Source organism: Capricornis sumatraensis, chromosome 2, assembly GCF_032405125.1.
Source record: "Capricornis sumatraensis isolate serow.1 chromosome 2, serow.2, whole genome shotgun sequence".
Lineage (NCBI taxonomy): Eukaryota > Metazoa > Chordata > Mammalia > Artiodactyla > Bovidae > Capricornis > Capricornis sumatraensis.
Window position 1 is genome coordinate 115319315 of NC_091070.1, and position 15782 is coordinate 115335096.

Sequence of the window (15782 nt, forward strand, 5' to 3'; positions counted from 1 at the left end):
TCACAGCCGTCCCCACTCCCCACAGGCCCCACTCCAATGGAAGACGGCACGGCAGACACAGCCACATCCCCAGGACCGTAGCTGTCGGAACCACTGAGTCCTCACAACCCCACTCCTCCGCTAGGGACTGGCCTGAGGCAGGGCGCAGGGTGGGGAGACCCCAGACCTCCTGCCCGCGGTAGAGGCGGTTGAGGAGAAGGCTCCAGCCGAGACCCTGGGGGAGATCCGCATGTTGCTTGGTCTGCTCAGATTGGAGTCAAGTGTCAGTGTCTTTTCCCCCCTCCCTTCAGCCCACCCCTCCAAGGCCTCCTGTCTCCTAAGCATGCAGACTGCATCTGAAAGGCCCCCTCGTCCCCACGTGCTTGTGCGCGCCTGTATGTGTGGGTGCCCTCAGACGAGCCAGTGTGAGTGTAAGGAGGCAGCTCCGGTGTAAATGCACTTTCTCCTTCCCCTCCCTTCTCTGCAGGGCCCCAGGCTGGGGTGGGCGTCCCCACCTCCTCTTTGTCACTTTGGTCTCCTATAAATATGTATGTATTGTATGTGTATCTCTGCGATTGTAAATAGCTTCACCCTGTTTTGTTTCTGATCCTGGAGCACTGGGGGCAGTTACAGAGGGGCTGCTTAGGGAACAGGAGGTTCACTTGGGCCTCCTAGTTAGCGGCCCAGCTCCAGGATCAGGGCCCAGAGGTGGAGCCATCCCTGAGGCCTCCAGCTTCCAGCCTCCTTGGCCCGGTGCTGAGCTCCTCCCTCCCTCCCAGGACTTCTCATCTTCAGGGGAACTTCTTACCCCACCTGTGTCCACCCTTCCCCACCCTCTCCCTGTAGAAAACCAGTGTATCAGGTACAGAGCTGAAAACTGGGCCCCAGGACGGGGGGTAGGGGGTTGAATGCTGGAGTCCCTAAACTAACCTAGGACCATCCCCAGGGGCTACCACAGCCTTGGCCCCCATTACCACACCCACTCCACCCCCCACTGACTAATAGAATATACACACTGTGCTAGGTGTATATATACATATATATATATAAATATATATATATAATATATAAAATATAGATATGGAAATGACTGTTTTGCTGTTAAAATAATGTATACTCTTTTATTTTCTTCCTTTCATGGTTAAGTTTGTTTTTTCTTTTTTTTAAGAAAAGTTAAATATTCTTCAACTGTGGTGGTATGTGTGTGATTCTTGGAACCACTGTGATCAAAGATACTGTAGTTATTCCCTCTGAGACTGGTTAGCATTGGATAGAAGGAATGGAACGCAGCTCCCAGACCCAGGCCTTGCCATATTCTCTCCCGAAGCTCCAGGGCGCACTTCCTGAACTTAAGTTGGGCAAACCAAGTGATACAGCCCCCACAGCTAAGACGTACAAAGACACTTATCTCAGTTTAAACACACACACACAAAGGAGCAGTGGTCCCAGAGTCAAGAGCCCTCATGGGCTGCCCTCAGTGAGCTTTAGGACTTTAAAGGCAACACACAGGGGAGGGTCATCTCAGAGGCCTGGCCAGATGCTGTCCGAGTCCTCTGGCAGGCTCTGACACCCTCCGGAAGCAGCTCGTCAGACACGGCCACGCCCCCAGGACTGTAACCATTCAGACCTCCTCTCTTCGCTCTCATTGTTGGACTACGGGACAGATTCTCTTTCCCCTCTGTTTTTTTACCTCCTAAACCCAGCATGATGCTGAGTGCTGACCTCAGGAGCTTACGGTCTGGTTGGGCATCAGAATGAATACGTGACCCATTCCTGATAAAGTGTAGGGATGAGGACATGGGCTGTAAGGCTCCACGCAAGCTCTAGAAGGCTTCAGACTTACCTCAGTGTTCAAACTGAGATAAGTGCTCCTGCTACGCACAGGAGAGGCTGGGATGACAGGTCATCGCCAAGCACCTGTGATGTCCTCAGCGTTGCAGATTCAAAGAGCTGCTCCTGCACCCTGCTCCCTTCAGCAGCCAGCTGCCAAGGGGCCAAGCAGCAGTGCTGGCGGCTGGAGGCAGAGAGGGGACTGTGGGGGCCACAGAGCCTCAGAGAGCAGATCTCTGTTGAGGCAACAGAAAGCGGAGTGGGGGTCGAGAGGATGTGACCAGGTTAGACGTGCTCAGAGGTGAAGAAGGACGCTTCTCGGGCAGCTCCCGGAACAGTGAACGTCAGCTCCCCAGAAGCCAGCCCTGGGCTCCGGAGGCATGGTCAGGCCATCGCGGTGGATGCAGCACTGAAGGGTGCAGTCAGGGCCCCTGCCTCTCTTGCCCCGGCACCGTCTGGGTGGCTCTGGTTTCAGGTTGCTGGCGGCAGTAGGCAGTGTTGTCAGGGTCCATGTTCAGCACTCCGCCTCTGCTACAGACGTGATGAGGGACTCGGCACCCTCTCCAAACAGAGCAGCGCACTAGCTCAGCATGCTTTCACAAGCTGCGCCCTTGCCTCTCCAAACCAGTCCAGAGGGGGACGGGGTCTGAGAAAGTGGAATGGTGGAGCCTGGGCTCCATGCTTCTGCCCCACCCACTCTTCCCTCCCACTGTGCCTGTTGGCTGCTCTCCCAAGACTTTTCCTTCTGCCTCTTAAGTCCAGAGACACTGCAAACCCTGGCATATCACATGTCCTCTGGTGGTGGAGGAGGGGGTGACTGTAGGCTGGGCAAGCAAGAACTAGGTCCTAAGGAGGTGGGAGAGCAATGCCCCTGGCCCGCCACAAGCAGAGGGGCTGAGGTCAACCCCCACCAGAGCCATAAAGCGATTTGGCCATTTCTGGCCATATTAACACACTTTCAACAGGCATAAAGTCTAAATATTCTGAGCAGTTCTGGGACAGAGCTTTCAGACAACCTCAAGGAAAGAAGTACACCAATAGACCTTGTTAATGATCTGAGCTTTCCCCAGGGAGGTCCAGCCCACTCGTGGAAAGGAGGCACTTCCGGGGCCCAGAATCTCTGGGGAAAAGCAGGGGGTGGGGCTAGGTGGAAGAAGCCACGGGCTCCTCCTCTTTGTGCTTGCATTTACTGATGGGGTCCCTTGGCAGCATCAACTCCTGGATCATAGTGTACGTAGGACATTGTGGGGAGAAGCAGTTTTTCTGAAAGAAGAAAGGGCATGCTGATAGCTAACAAAAGCAATGAAGGTGAATCATCCGAGGAAAAATCATTTCCTAGGACAAGGTGGGTTAGGGGCTCGGGGGGGGGGGGGGGGCATGGAAAGAAAGGCGAAAAGGAGCCTGACTGCCGATCTCAAGGCGAGAGGGATGAAGGCTGTGTAGTGATTAAAGGACAGGGAAGCTACAGGGCCTGCCTTGGGAGCAGAGAGCAGGAGAGGTTGATGGGGACTCACCGCCAGGGACAGCCACAGCAGCCCCACGGGGCCCTTGGACGCGCTCTTGGATTTGGCGAATTGCGCCTGGTACTGCACCACAGTGAGGAAGGCCTCCAGCCCCACCTCTGTGATGCGGTTTCCTGGCAGAAGGAGTAGACAAGGTGGCCTCAGGGCGCCAACCACCTCCTTGCCGACACCCTACTAACCCCTTGCTCCTCCAGCTCACTCGCCCAGACTAACACCCGACCTGGACCTTCACCCGAGCTCTCCTTTTTGTCTCACTTCCCTCAGTCTTTCATCTTGCTCCTCTCTGCTCTCTAATTGCCTGACCCAGAGCCCGGACCCGCCCCCGCCCCAAAGCCCCACGCAAGAGGGCCTTCAGGTGATGCCCAGCCACTGGAGAACCAGGTTCTGCCCCATGGGGCGCCATGGGGCCACCTAGTGGCCGCCGGGGGACCAGCCAGCCTCCTGAGGAAAGCAGGGGGCACTGGCAAACGTACGGAGAAGATTGAGGTGCAAGAGGATCTTGTTCCCAGGCATGAAAACTTTGCCATCGCGGTGCTCCACAGGCTCCAGGAGAGGGTTGACCATCTCAGCACCTTCCCCAACCAGCTGCTAAGGCAGAATACTAATTGCAGCAGAGGAGAGGGGAGCTGGTCAACAGGCCATTCATTCATTCATTCAACATACATGTTTTGAGGGCCGGTTATAGTCCAGGCTTTGTCCCGAGTGCTGGAGATACAAAGATAAATTAAGCCCATACCCTCAAGAAGCAGCTCTGTGCGGGGAAGCCAGAGAGTTGAGACTAATGCAGTATGGTGCTGGAGCTGACAGAGGGAAGCAGAACTGGGCAGGGGGTGGGGCGGGGCAGACGGGAGGGACAGCTAGCCAGGCTTGGGAGCAGTCTATCCTGCAGGAGATGGCCTGGGAGCTGGCGTCTTGGTCGTGTGTGGTCCTTAGAAAGGAAGAGGGGAAAGTGCTAACAGGTGCAGAGGTGTGAAGTAGTGTTGGCATTCAAGTTCAAGATTTTCTAACAGGGAGATCAATGAGGATAAAGGACTGCAGGGAGATAGCGCTGAAGGCAGGATGAGAGGGAAATGCAATCCTGGGGAGAAACAGCAGCTGCTCCCTGCCGAGGGTGGGGAGGTCTTGGAACACAGGCATACATCGGAGATGTGGGTTCAGCTCCAATAAAGTGGCTTCCCAGTGCATATAAAAGTTACGTTTATATTACTGTCTAAATGTGCAATGGCATTATGTCTAAAAAAAGCAAGGTATATACCTTAATTTTAAAATACCCTTGCTAAAAAAAAAAAAATCTAACCATCATCTGAGCCTTCAGAGAAGCAGGGTAGTAATATCAAAGATCACTGATAACCATAACAACTGTAATAATAATGGAAAAAACCTGAAATACTGAGAGAAGTAGTATCGAAAGGTAGCCCAGAGACACAAAGTGAGCAAGGGCTGTTGGGGGTAAAAATGGCACTTGCTTAATGCAGGGTTGCCACAAGCCTTCAATTTGTAATTTTAAAAATGCAGTATCTGAATCGCAGTAAAGCAAAGCACAATAGCCCATGTGTAACTGCGTAAGTGCACATAGCCCTTGGGCAGCTGACTCCACTGTGGAGGGCAGGCGCTACGGAATCAGCAGTCCAGGAAGGTTTTCAAAGCAAGGGACAAGTTGGTCCATGTTGAAAGAGAAAAGGGAGGCTGCAAGGGCAAAGGGGAGGGTCTCAAGTTGCTGTGAAGGCAGTGCCACAACCAGGAAAACACCCTGCCCCTCCCCGGGGAGCTGCTGGCAGGGCCAAAGGGCTCTGTCCCCTCTGCAACTGTGGGTGTGGTGGAGACAAACAGATGGCATCTGGGGAGCAGACTGGAGGCAAGGATCAAAAATGGGGCTCCTAATAGAAGGCGAGGGGCACTGAGCTCTGTTACCCCCTGCAAGCCCAGGCTGGGATAGGAAGCAGGCAGGATCGAGGGCACAATGCCAGGTGAAGTGGCTGCTGCCACAGGACAGGACTGGAGACTCCTTCCCAGGAGGGGCTGGGGGCCTGGACCCCGGGGACGTGCTCCCCACCCCACTTCTCCCAGCCTACCTCAGACTCCATGAGGATGCTGCGCTTCTCTTTGCTCCCAGTCTTGGCCCCCTTTCCCTTGCTTAGTTTCTGCTCAGGGATGGTTACTTCTAGAATAGGAAGAGGAGCCAGAATGCACAGGGCAGACCTCTGCCACCACCCAGTTTCCCCAGAGAAAGGCTGGGGCGAGGAAAGGGTCTCCTCGCACTGTGGGCTCAGGTACGGTAGAAATAGAGCTGGAGGGGGGCTCCAGCCAGGCAGGGCGGGGGATTCCTCCTCCGAGAGCGGAGCCACAGGGGTCCAGCCCAGGGAACCGGTGTGGAGTGCAGTGAGTGGGGCTGGTTGGGGTTTCCAACAGCATCCACAAGAAGGCTAGCTCAGGCCAGGCGGCTCCTCCTGCCCAGGGCTGCGCCTTCATCCACAACCTGCAGGCGGTGCCAGCACTTACTCCCCTTGCCTGCCTTTGCGGAGTCTTCTTTCTTAGGGGTTCCTTGTGTAGGTGACTGCCCAGGCCCTGACTTCTCCTCTTTCTTCACCACTTCCTGTGGAGGAGGTAAGAAGAGAGATGAGAGTCCTGCCTCTCTGGGGGATGGGAAGCAGATATGGGAAGAGGTCGGCACTAGGACCCTGGGCCTGAGATGGACCTTCAAAGGCCTTCCAGCCTCCACCCCACTTGTTTATCAAGGGAAGCTTCCTCCCCTATTCGTCCAGCGCCCAAGACTGCTGCCCCCACCCAGCACACCTACCCCCGACTTCTCCTTTTTCTTGCCCAGACCCTTGGGTGTCTTCACTGTCTGCGTCTTGTCCTTCTCCACCAGTGCAAAACTGCTGACCCCCATCAGCTGATTCTTGTCACGCTCTGTTTTGGAGTCCCCGTGCCGAGATGTGGAAGGCTGTGCTCACAAATGGGGCGGCGGTGGGGGGGTGAGGAGGATGGAAGAGGAAGAAGGCAGTGTCCCTTCCCTCGTGCCTGGGTGGCAATCAGGCTGGCAGCATCCCCATCCAAATCTCCCTGCCTAAATGCTAACATAATTTGTTTGGGACTCTTACGGGGCATTTTGGGGACAAATAGCAGAGGGATCCTGGGATGAGTTTGGGGCTGGGGGTGGGAGGGTAGGAAAGGCATTTCGACTCATACTGAGGGGAGAAAACTAGCTAACATTTTAAACTAAGTGCTAGACACTTTTCCAAGTGCATTAGCTGAATTCAGTCATTTAATCCTCTCAACAATCCTATGAAGTAGACACAGTTATCCCCATTTTACAGATGAGGAAACTGGGGCCCCGAGAGGTTCAGTCACACGCCCAAGGTCTCAAGCTGTTTCATGGATGAGCCAGATTCCAAGTCCCCGCGGTCTATAAATCTAGTCCTTTCTCTTAACCAACACACTCTGCCCTCAGCGGAGTGGCTCTGCGGTTAGAGACCAAACTTTTGTTAGATGTGTGCTGAGGTCGGAGAGAAAAACGGTCACAACACAGGAAGAGAAGACGGGTTAGGACACGTCCAGCCGTCTGAAAGCGGCCGACCTGGGAAGCTGTTCAGCTCTCCGGCTCGGGGCGCTCCTCACCGATCGCGAGCGCTCCTGCGAACCTTTCTCCAGCAGGAGGCGCCGGCGCTCCACCACCTCGGTATGTGTCAGCTCGAAGGGGCGCAGGACCTGGGGTGGGACGGCCCCTCGCCATCAGCCATCCGGGGAGCAGGGACTGGGAGCCGGGGGTCTCTCCCTGGCCCCGCCTATCCCGCACACCCACCTCAGCCAGCTTCAGGGCGCCCTTGTCCTGGATGCGGTTGTGGGCCAGGGACAGCCAGAGCAGGGAGCGATTGAGCCGGAGGCCCTGCAGGGGTGGGGAGGGGCAGTGAGCCAGCCGGCTGGCCCCAGGCGCCACAGCTCGCGTGGGACCCTGCCCGCTGCGCACGCACATCTGCGATGTAGCCCGCGCCCTCGTCCCCGATGTGGTTGAAGCCCAGGTTGAGCGAGACCAGGGTCCGGTTGCAGCTGTGCAGCGTAGACAGAGCCTGACCCAGGAGCTGCGCCCCGCGGTCGTCGATGTTGTTGTTCCGCAGAGACAAATGCGCGATCCTGGGCAACGGGAGGGAGAAGGCGGGTCTCAGGAAATCTGGGATCCTGGGCGGTTCGGTAACCTCGGAAAACTTGGGGGCATGAGGAGGGCCATTCGGGTCTGAGGGTGGAGGAACTGAGGGTTCTTGGGGAGGTGCTAGAGGGACAAGGCAGGGTGGGAACTAAGGATGACTGGGGATGGGGGACGAGCCCAGAGAAAGGGGGTGAGGGGAAGGAGTCTCACGTGCTGTCTGCTGCCATGAGCTTGTGGTAGGACTGCTCCGGCAGTGGGTTCCCCTCCAGAGACACCTTCCTGAGGGTGGGGGAGATCTGAGACCCAAGAGACACCACTGAGGCCAGGTGAGGGGAGGGGACAGAGGGAGGGTGGGGCTCTGGTGAGCAGCTTGGGAACATGCCCCACCCCCCAACTCCCTGACACAGGAAATTATCTGTGACCCTTCTCCAGACTAGAAATCCAGAAGTGTGCCATGTGAAGGGGCTGCTCTCCAGAGTTAGTGACAGGAGCCTCTAAGATGGTACAGGAGCCCCTCAGATGACCCCAGTGATCCCCACTTCTTGGTGTCCATGCCCCAGTGTAACCCTCTCCCCTTGAGTGTGGCTGACCTAGTGACTCACTTCTAATGAATAAGCAACGGGCAAAGCGATGAGAGGTCACTTTCAAGTTTAGGTTACAAAAAGGCTGTGGTTTCCAGCTGGGGTGCTCTCTGGTGCTAGCTGCCGGGTGGTGAGAGCACCCAGATGACCTAGGGAAGGCTCACAAGTGGAGGCACTGCAGCCAATCAGCTGCTATGTAAGTGAGCTTGGCTCCCGATGCTCCACCACCACCACCCTGCACCCCCCAGAATGACGGCAACCCCAGCCAACAGCCTTACTGCAACCCCACTGAGACCCTGAGCCAAAGGCGCCAGCTAACCTACACCTGGATTTAACTCACAGAAACTGTAAGATAATAAACGTTTGTTGTTTTAAGCCACTATAATTTGTGGTAACTTGTTACACAGCAACAGTTACCCAGTACATGACCCCTCCACAGGGCAGCGGCTTCTCCAACAGTATTAACAGGTTGGAGGTCTTTTTCCAAGTCACAACAAACATGGAACTAACGGCTGTAAACTTCTCCGTTAAAAAATTTCTCCCATGGAAAAAAAAATTCTTTCATATCTGCCCAACATTTCAGCCTGGCTCATCTAGCATATGAACCTGATTGCGTTTATTTTTTATTATTTTATTATGTTGATCTGACTTATTTTTACACATTAAGATGAAGTCAATAGTTGTTTTTTTTTTTTCCTTGCTGGCTAAATTGTTTCTAATTACCCTGATAGAATGAACAAAGAGCTCCAGCTGAAGGAGACAAAAGCCCTGCCCTCAAGAAGCATCCCTTCCATCCACGGAAGACAAGTGGGGAGGCCAGCCAGTGATGGTGGGAAGGTCTGTAAAGCAGAAGTCAAGGGTGCAAGGGGAGCCTCAGTAAAGAGCAGCCAGATCAGCTGTGTTCTTTCCACAACAACCACGCCTGTAGTCATTACTTCACACTTGGCTCTGACTCCCTCCTATACAGGAATGCCCCTTCCGGTTCCCTGCCTGGCCTCTTCCTATTCCTCCTTCAAGGCTCAGCTTAGTAACCGCCTCCTCCAGGCAGCCTTCCATGTCTCCCATAAAATACCCACCACTACAGTCCCCACACTGCCCTGCAGTATTCATTGCTATGCCCTGTTCCCTCCCTCACAGGACTGCTAGTTCCTGTAGGAGAAGAGCCAGTCCCTGGTTCAGCGTCAGAGCCCAGGCAGTGAGGAACCAGGGAGGCAGGACTGATGAACAGGAGATAAAATAAGGCCCCAAAGGTAGGCTCTTTAGGTGCTGGTGTAGACAGAAAAGGGGACTCTACGGCTTGTCAGATGGGAACTTCAGAACCCCCACAGACACTAGCAGCACCCTCTTTCCACAGGGATGCCAGCCCAGGCCACAGGAGCTGGAACTTGTCCCCCTTGTTCCCAAACTGCTCCCTTTGGACCACCCAGCCAGCCCGTCCACCCAGCCAGCCCGTCTACCCAGGTCTCCTCCCCGCTTGCCTGTTCCCCTCTGCTGACCTGAGCGTGGATGAGCAGAGAGGCAAGAGGGCGATGAAGGTAGTCAGGGTCTTATCAGTCAGCCCCACCTTCCACAAGCTGGAAACGGTGGAAAGCACAGAATCGCAGCTGGAGCATCACCTCCTTCCCATTTGTCCTTCCCAGCCGCTGTGATAATCCAGCCACACCCTTCCTCATTCCCCTCTTCCCTCAACTCCCCAGGGTCTTCCATGCCCCTTCCGTTCTTTCTCCCATAGGAGCCTGCCGCCCCCACTGGCCTCCTGCCCCTTCCGCAGCCCCGGTCCCCTACCCCTATGCCCCCTATGCCCCCTCACTTGATGGCCTGCAGCTGGCTGAGGGAGGGCAGACACTTCGAGAAGATACCCAGGATCCGCTCCTCAACCTTCCAACCTGCGGAGAGAGAAGGAAGGCACCTCGGGCCGGAGGGGTACGGTGGGGTGGGGACGGCGGGTGGGAGGGGCAGTGCGCGGAGGAGGCCTCACCGCGAATGTAGATTTCCTTCACGGACTTGTCCTCCGGCTCCAGCTCCACCTGGATGGTGGGCCGGAAGAACACGTATTTGCTCTCCAGGCTGTTGAGGCTGCAGGACCCCGACAGCCGCTGGTCATCTGGAAGGCAGGGAGGGGTGCGAGGAGCCGGGGAAGGAGGGAGAGGATAGAGTCACCGCCCCGGGCGCCACGATCCGGCCAACCTACGGGCGCAAGAGAGGCCGGGACAGCCCCCACGGAGAGACAGGAGAGCCCCAGCAACAAACCCCCCACACCTGCCTCCCCACCCACCCCCTTGAAATCCACCCCCCTCAGTCACACGCACAATGCCCTGCGTCCCCGCCGTTCCGCCCGCCGTGCGATGGGAGGCTGGGGATGGACGCGGTGGCCCTGGCAGACATCCTGGCGGCTCCGCTGTCACTCACCTACTGTGGGCTTCTCCGACGTAGAGGCCGAAGGGGCGAAGGTCGGCTGCGGGCGGGGTCGGGTGACCACTTTGGGGAAGTCCGTGTAGCCCCACCGCGTGCAGAGCTCAGCGAAATCCACCTCGAGGATGCCAGTGCACTGGTACTCCTCTGCCGGGGCGGGGCGAGAGTGGGCGGGAAAGGGCCGAGCCGCGCGGAGCTCGCCGGCTGGAGCCCAAGGCCGCCACCAGAGGGCAGCAGAGACCAGAGGACGCCCCACCCAGCCCAGCGCCGCGTTCCCACGCTCGCCTGCGCGGGGCTTCTGGCCTCGGGGCGGCCCGGAGCCCCTCCATAGAGGCAGACATCCTTACGGCCATTTTTAATATGTAAGATGCGTTCTAGAGACCGACACTGAAAACACTTGGCAGGAAACTGGGAAATCGGGACCTGGAAGAAGGGACTAACGGGCTTGGAATGTCGACAAGGCGGGCGCCTCGGCTCCTCCTCCCACCCCGTGGGTCAAGGCCGCTTCCAGAACTCCGGCTCTCCGCTCCCTGGGGTTGGGGGGAGGGGACCTCTGCCTCCCGAGCCCAGCCACCTCCCCTGTTGCTTCCTTGTGGGGACTGCCCAGGGCCACACGAGGAAAGGAGGCCCAGGCCTGATGTGAGAAAAGGAAGGAACCCACAAGGACCTCTCCATCTCCCCACCCCACTCCCCCACCCCTACTCCCCCCACCTGACGCGCAGGCTGAGGCCAAGCAGGGCGGTAGGCTTTATTTAAGAAACATGGATAGAGCCCCTACTCCTGTCCCACACTGTTCTAAGTGCTTTGGAAATCTTAACTCGTTCAGGAGTTGTAGTAATTCAGGCAGATGCCCAGCACTTCCCATCCAGAGGGGTCTGCAGGCCTGAGGTGTCAGTACCCAAAGATGCCTGCTATTCTCTGCTCTTACATGGGCCTCCCAGCAAGAAGTGGTTCCTTTAGATGGGATGGGGTGTCCCAGCAAAGGGGAGACTCTGGAGACAGAGGGTGGGCTTGATGCCAGCCTGAAAGGCAGCCTGGAAACTCTGCAGCAACATCACCCAGGCCACAGGCTGCAGGGGCTGTGCCCAGAGAAGAGAATTCCTGCAGCTGACAGCGGGGATGCTGCGCGCAGGGTGTGGGCCACTGGGAGATTATGTGCTCAGCACGGTGAAGGCAAATGAGAGGAGGCACTGGGAGGTGAGGGGAAGCCCCTTGTACGGCCGACTCCTGCACGGGGCCTGCTTTCCCAAGCTCCTCTCTCTACTGGGAGAACCCCTCCATCCTTCCTTGCTTCACTCACACCATCTTCTCTAAACAGAGATTCTCAAACTTTAACATCTGTCTGTAAGAATCATCAGGAAAGCCTGTTAAGAATTTCCTGAGCCCCATCCCTCCTGGATTCTGATCCCATAGTCTAAGCAGAGTCCATGAATTTGCATTTCCAACAAGCTCACTGTGTGTGTCCAACTCTTTGTGACCCCATGGACTGTAGCCCGCCAGGCTCCTCTGTCCATGCGGATTCTCCAGGCAAGAGTACTGGAGTGAGTTGTCAGGCCCTCCTTCAGGGGATCTTCCTGACCCAGGGATTGAACCCAGTCTTCTGTGTCTCCTGCACTGGCAGGTGCATTTTTTACCCACTGAACCACCTGGGAAGCCCTAACAAGTTCACAGATGACGCCAAAGATGGGCCAAGGAGAGCACCCGAGAACCCCGTTCTAGAACAGCACGCCCCTGATGATGGAAATATTCCACATCTGGGCTTCAGCTAGCAGCCACTCAGTGAGCAGCACAGCCCTGAAAGGGCCTTGCTCCTACTTTCCTCCCCTCTCACACTCCCTCCTCACGCTCACTGTGAGCTTACCTCATAGCTTCTTGAAAGGAAGCCACCAGATGGGGTTTTCTCTGAATCTGTAAACCTTCCTGCATCTGCCTTCACTCTTTGCCCTATGAACCCTGCCACAGTGCCCCTGCTAAAGCTTCTGTGACCACGTGGCCATGTCCTGTTATCACTCCCTTTCTGTCTGACCTCTCTGGCTCCTCTGTCAGCTCCTCCTCCTCTAAGATCCCTGAGGCTGGGTTCTGAGCCCTTTCCTGTCTCTGGCTCCACTCCCTCCCTTCCCAGGGGAATCTGTTTTATTCCCAGGGTTTAAATGCACCCAAACATCAGCGCCTCCCAATTCACATCTCCAGACCTGACATCATCTCACTGCTCCAGACCCTTCCATCCAGCTGCTCAGCCAACACCAACCCTTGGAAATCTCTCACATGTTCTTCCTTCATGCATGCCTGTCTCCATGGATGGCCCTTTAACCCATCCCACGTCCAGTACAGAAACATGGAATCATTCTTGCTACCTCCCTCACTTCCCCTCCCCCCACCATCCGCTACTTCACCTACTCTTTTTCTACCATGGAAGTCTTTTTCCAAGAAGCCTAACCCAGCTCCCCATCACCTTCCTCCAGCTACAACTGTCCCTCACCTGGGCTATTAAAATGCCTTGTAACTCATCTCCCTGCCTCCATTCTCTCCCTCTGCTACTCCATTTCCCACACAGCAGCCAGAGTGGGGTGTGTATGTGGGTGTGTGTGTGTGTGTGGGTGGGTGTGTGTGAGATGTGGCTGGGTTCATATCTATAGGAGATTCTAAACTGTCTTCTTTTTCCTTCTAGAAAATGCTCTTTCTCCAGCTCCTATAGCTCCCCTCCCACAGCCACCAGCACTGACAAGGAGATGGCACCTGACCAAGGTCTGATATCAGAGCGTTTTCTCCAAGTTGTTTTTCTGTGAGTCCAGAGATCGCAAGTTCCTGTCTGTCTTCAATGCAAAGTGGTGGTTTGAATCAAGAAGGCTTCCAATCAATTCCCCTTTGTGGATAATTAGTTTGGGTTGGGGTTCTATCACTTGCAACACAAAAAGCCACACTCATATGCATACTTTTCCAATGATGTTTGATTCCTAGAGAATGTATATTCCATTCCAGCTGGACTGTGTCCATCTCATTCTGTCTCTATCGGACCTGGCTACAGAGCAGACATCAAAAAAGTAATTGTTGGAATAAATGTCTATAAAACTCAAAGTCACTCTTGGCAGTGCCCCTGCATCTTCCCATCACTCCCTGGACCCTCTTCTCTCATACAAATTGGCACATCTTATTTTATTTGTAAGCATCCCAAACCAGTGTGGGTTCTTTAAGATCAAGTTCAATACAAACATCTGCCAAACTGGGTTGTAGGAACTGTGCTGGGACTGAAACTGTGATTCATATCCCAGGATGGAGCAGGGCGCTTGAAATGGGTGTGCAATGTATGTTTGTTGAGTGAACAAGTGAATTTGCAGTTTATAAAAATACTCTCACCATCAACTCTATTGTGCCTCCTCACAATAGGCAGGGCAGGACTCCACAGTACAGAGAAGAAACAAGCCTAATAACACGTGAACACCCAATAGTGTGACCACTTACAACACTCTTACCACGTGCCAGGAGCTATTTACATTCACATACCGAACTCCATTCTGAAGGAGATCAGCCCTGGGATTTCTCTGGAAGAAATGATGCTAAAGCTGAAACTCCAGTACTTTGGCCACCTCATGTGAAGGGTTGACTCATTGGAAAAGACTTTGATGCTGGGAGGGATTAGGGGCAGGAGGAGAAGGGGACGACAGAGGATGAGATGGCTGGATGGCATCACTGACTCGATGGACGTGAATCTGAGTGAACTCCGAGAGTTGGTGATGGACAGGGAGGCCTGGCTTGCTGCGATTCATGGGGTCGCAAAGAGTCGGACACGACTGAGCGACCGAAATGAACTGAACTGAACTGAACTGAACCGAACTTCCGCCTGTGGAGTCCTTTTCCACACAGCACTCCTTAGCACTAGAAATTCTATTATTATCTGCCAGTATTTGGTAGTATATTACTACTACTTCGCCCGCTAGTGCCTGACACAACGACGACGCCCCATCCAGTCTGGCTAATCCGAGGGACGAGGGGCTGGTGGGAGTGCGTGGAGCCAAAGCCTAGAGGCCTAACCCCCCAACCCCGTCACCAACGTACCAGGGTTTTTGGGCTCCTCCTCACCCACCGGCGGCAGGACGGTCGCCGGCTTCTCCTTGGCCCCGCGATCCCCCTTCTTGGTCACTGCACCCGATGATTTCTGGATCCCGGGACGCGGGGCCCTGGGTGAGGTCGCGGGTGGTGCGCTTGCCTCGCCCGACATGCCTCTGCCGTCCGCAGCGACTCTGGGGACCCTCACGGGGGCGAGGAGGCAGGACCAGACCCTGTGGGGCTTGCCTTGGAGGTGCCTGAATCAGGGGTCTCTACTTCCGCCTGCACCAGCTGGACCCGCCTGCGGTGGCGTCGCCTCCGCGTCCCTCTCCACGACAACCGCGCGAGGTGGGCCGGCCCGCGGGCAAAGGGCAACCGCGGAGCGCACGCGAGGCCGGCAGAGGGCACCACAGAGTCACTAGTAGGAGGCGGGGCCCGGAGGGCGGAGCCACGGAGGAGGACACCCAGGAAGGGCGGAGTCAGGGCAGAGTGGGCCCGACAGGGCGGCAGGGGGTCACAAGAGCAGAGGAGCCCGGGAGGGCCGCGGTGAGAAAGGAGAAGAACCTGGGCGGGGCTGTGGAGGAGGGAGACGAGTGGATCCCGGACTGGACCCGACGGGACCCAAGGAGGGGGCGGGGCTAGGGCAAGATCTGGGCGGAGAGGTGGGGCTGGGGGGGCGGGCTAGGAGCCTTCCAAAGTCATCCGCGAAACTGACCCAGGGGTCAACTCAGCGTATTAGGGGTCATGGCTGTCGGAGGAACCTCGGAAAGAGTCCGGGCAGGGACAGATCCAGTCTCTGGGGTCCGTCCTCCTCTCCTGTAAGGAGACGGCCCTTGGTGGAAGAGTCCCAGAGAGACCCGCAGAATTGGCGAGTTGGCGTGGCTCTTGGTTTGTAATCTCGAGCCCATATATTTAGCTTGCTGGAGGTCTGGGGACTTAGTTGATCCACTGAGTTAAGGAGGCGGGTCACGCTTCCTGGAAAGTTGGATTCGAAGTCCTCGGGTAGTCTAGACTCTACCGGGCCCCCGTCTGAGTATACCCTCTCCCCTGTCCCCTCTGCTCTCCTGCCCACTCCGTTCCATGCCCCCACTCCCACCCCCACTCCCAGACCTTCCCACCTTTGAGCCTTTGTGCTGTTCCGCTGTAGAAATTCTACCCTTTGGGAAAGGCTTCGACCTCCCCAGGCTTGTAGCTCTCGGAGCAATTTGCCCATCTATCTTAGCATTTGCCAGTATTTACCATTGGTACCTTTAACTCACTCAGCCACTC

The 15782-nt window shown here is 55.9% G+C and overlaps 2 protein-coding genes across 5 annotated transcripts in view; one reads left to right on the forward strand and one right to left on the reverse strand.

The window, feature by feature from the left end:
* The window catches only part of ARHGEF11 (Rho guanine nucleotide exchange factor 11), a 110347-nt gene extending 109363 nt beyond the window's left edge, over positions 1-984 (forward strand). For all 4 annotated transcript variants that reach the window (XM_068966691.1, XM_068966694.1, XM_068966693.1 and 1 more), the window contains one exon: positions 26-984. In XM_068966691.1, the coding sequence (XP_068822792.1) occupies positions 26-81 (56 nt within the window). In that variant the 3' untranslated portion in view covers positions 82-984. The remainder of the gene's footprint in view (positions 1-25) is intronic.
* Positions 985-2835: 1851 nt separating this feature from the next.
* On the reverse strand, positions 2836-14685 carry LRRC71 (leucine rich repeat containing 71). The gene is made up of 15 exons (XM_068966315.1): positions 14523-14685; positions 10467-10616; positions 10036-10161; positions 9868-9943; positions 9554-9631; positions 7687-7755; positions 7304-7463; positions 7135-7218; positions 6951-7040; positions 6130-6276; positions 5832-5925; positions 5405-5493; positions 3806-3917; positions 3324-3445; positions 2836-3072 (listed from the first exon to the last, which is right to left on the reverse strand). The coding sequence occupies exons 1-15, from the start codon at positions 14683-14685 to the stop codon at positions 2953-2955; spliced, it is 1680 nt and encodes a 559-aa protein (XP_068822416.1). The 3' UTR covers positions 2836-2952.
* Between the last annotated feature and the right edge of the window lie 1097 nt (positions 14686-15782).

What these genes read in the sequence shown, in the direction of transcription:
- LRRC71 (XM_068966315.1), bottom strand. Translation starts at nt 14,685, where the DNA reads ATGTCGGGCGAGGCAAGCGCACCACCCGCGACCTCACCCAGGGCCCCG. An exon ending in AGCCAGCTGCAGGCCATCAA is followed by an intron (nt 9,632 to 9,867) that starts GTGAGGGGGCAT and finishes CACCGTTTCCAG; the next exon opens with CTTGTGGAAGGTGGGGCTGA. An exon ending in GCGCGGGCTACATCGCAGAT is followed by an intron (nt 7,219 to 7,303) that starts GTGCGTGCGCAG and finishes CCACCCCTGCAG; the next exon opens with GGCCTCCGGCTCAATCGCTC.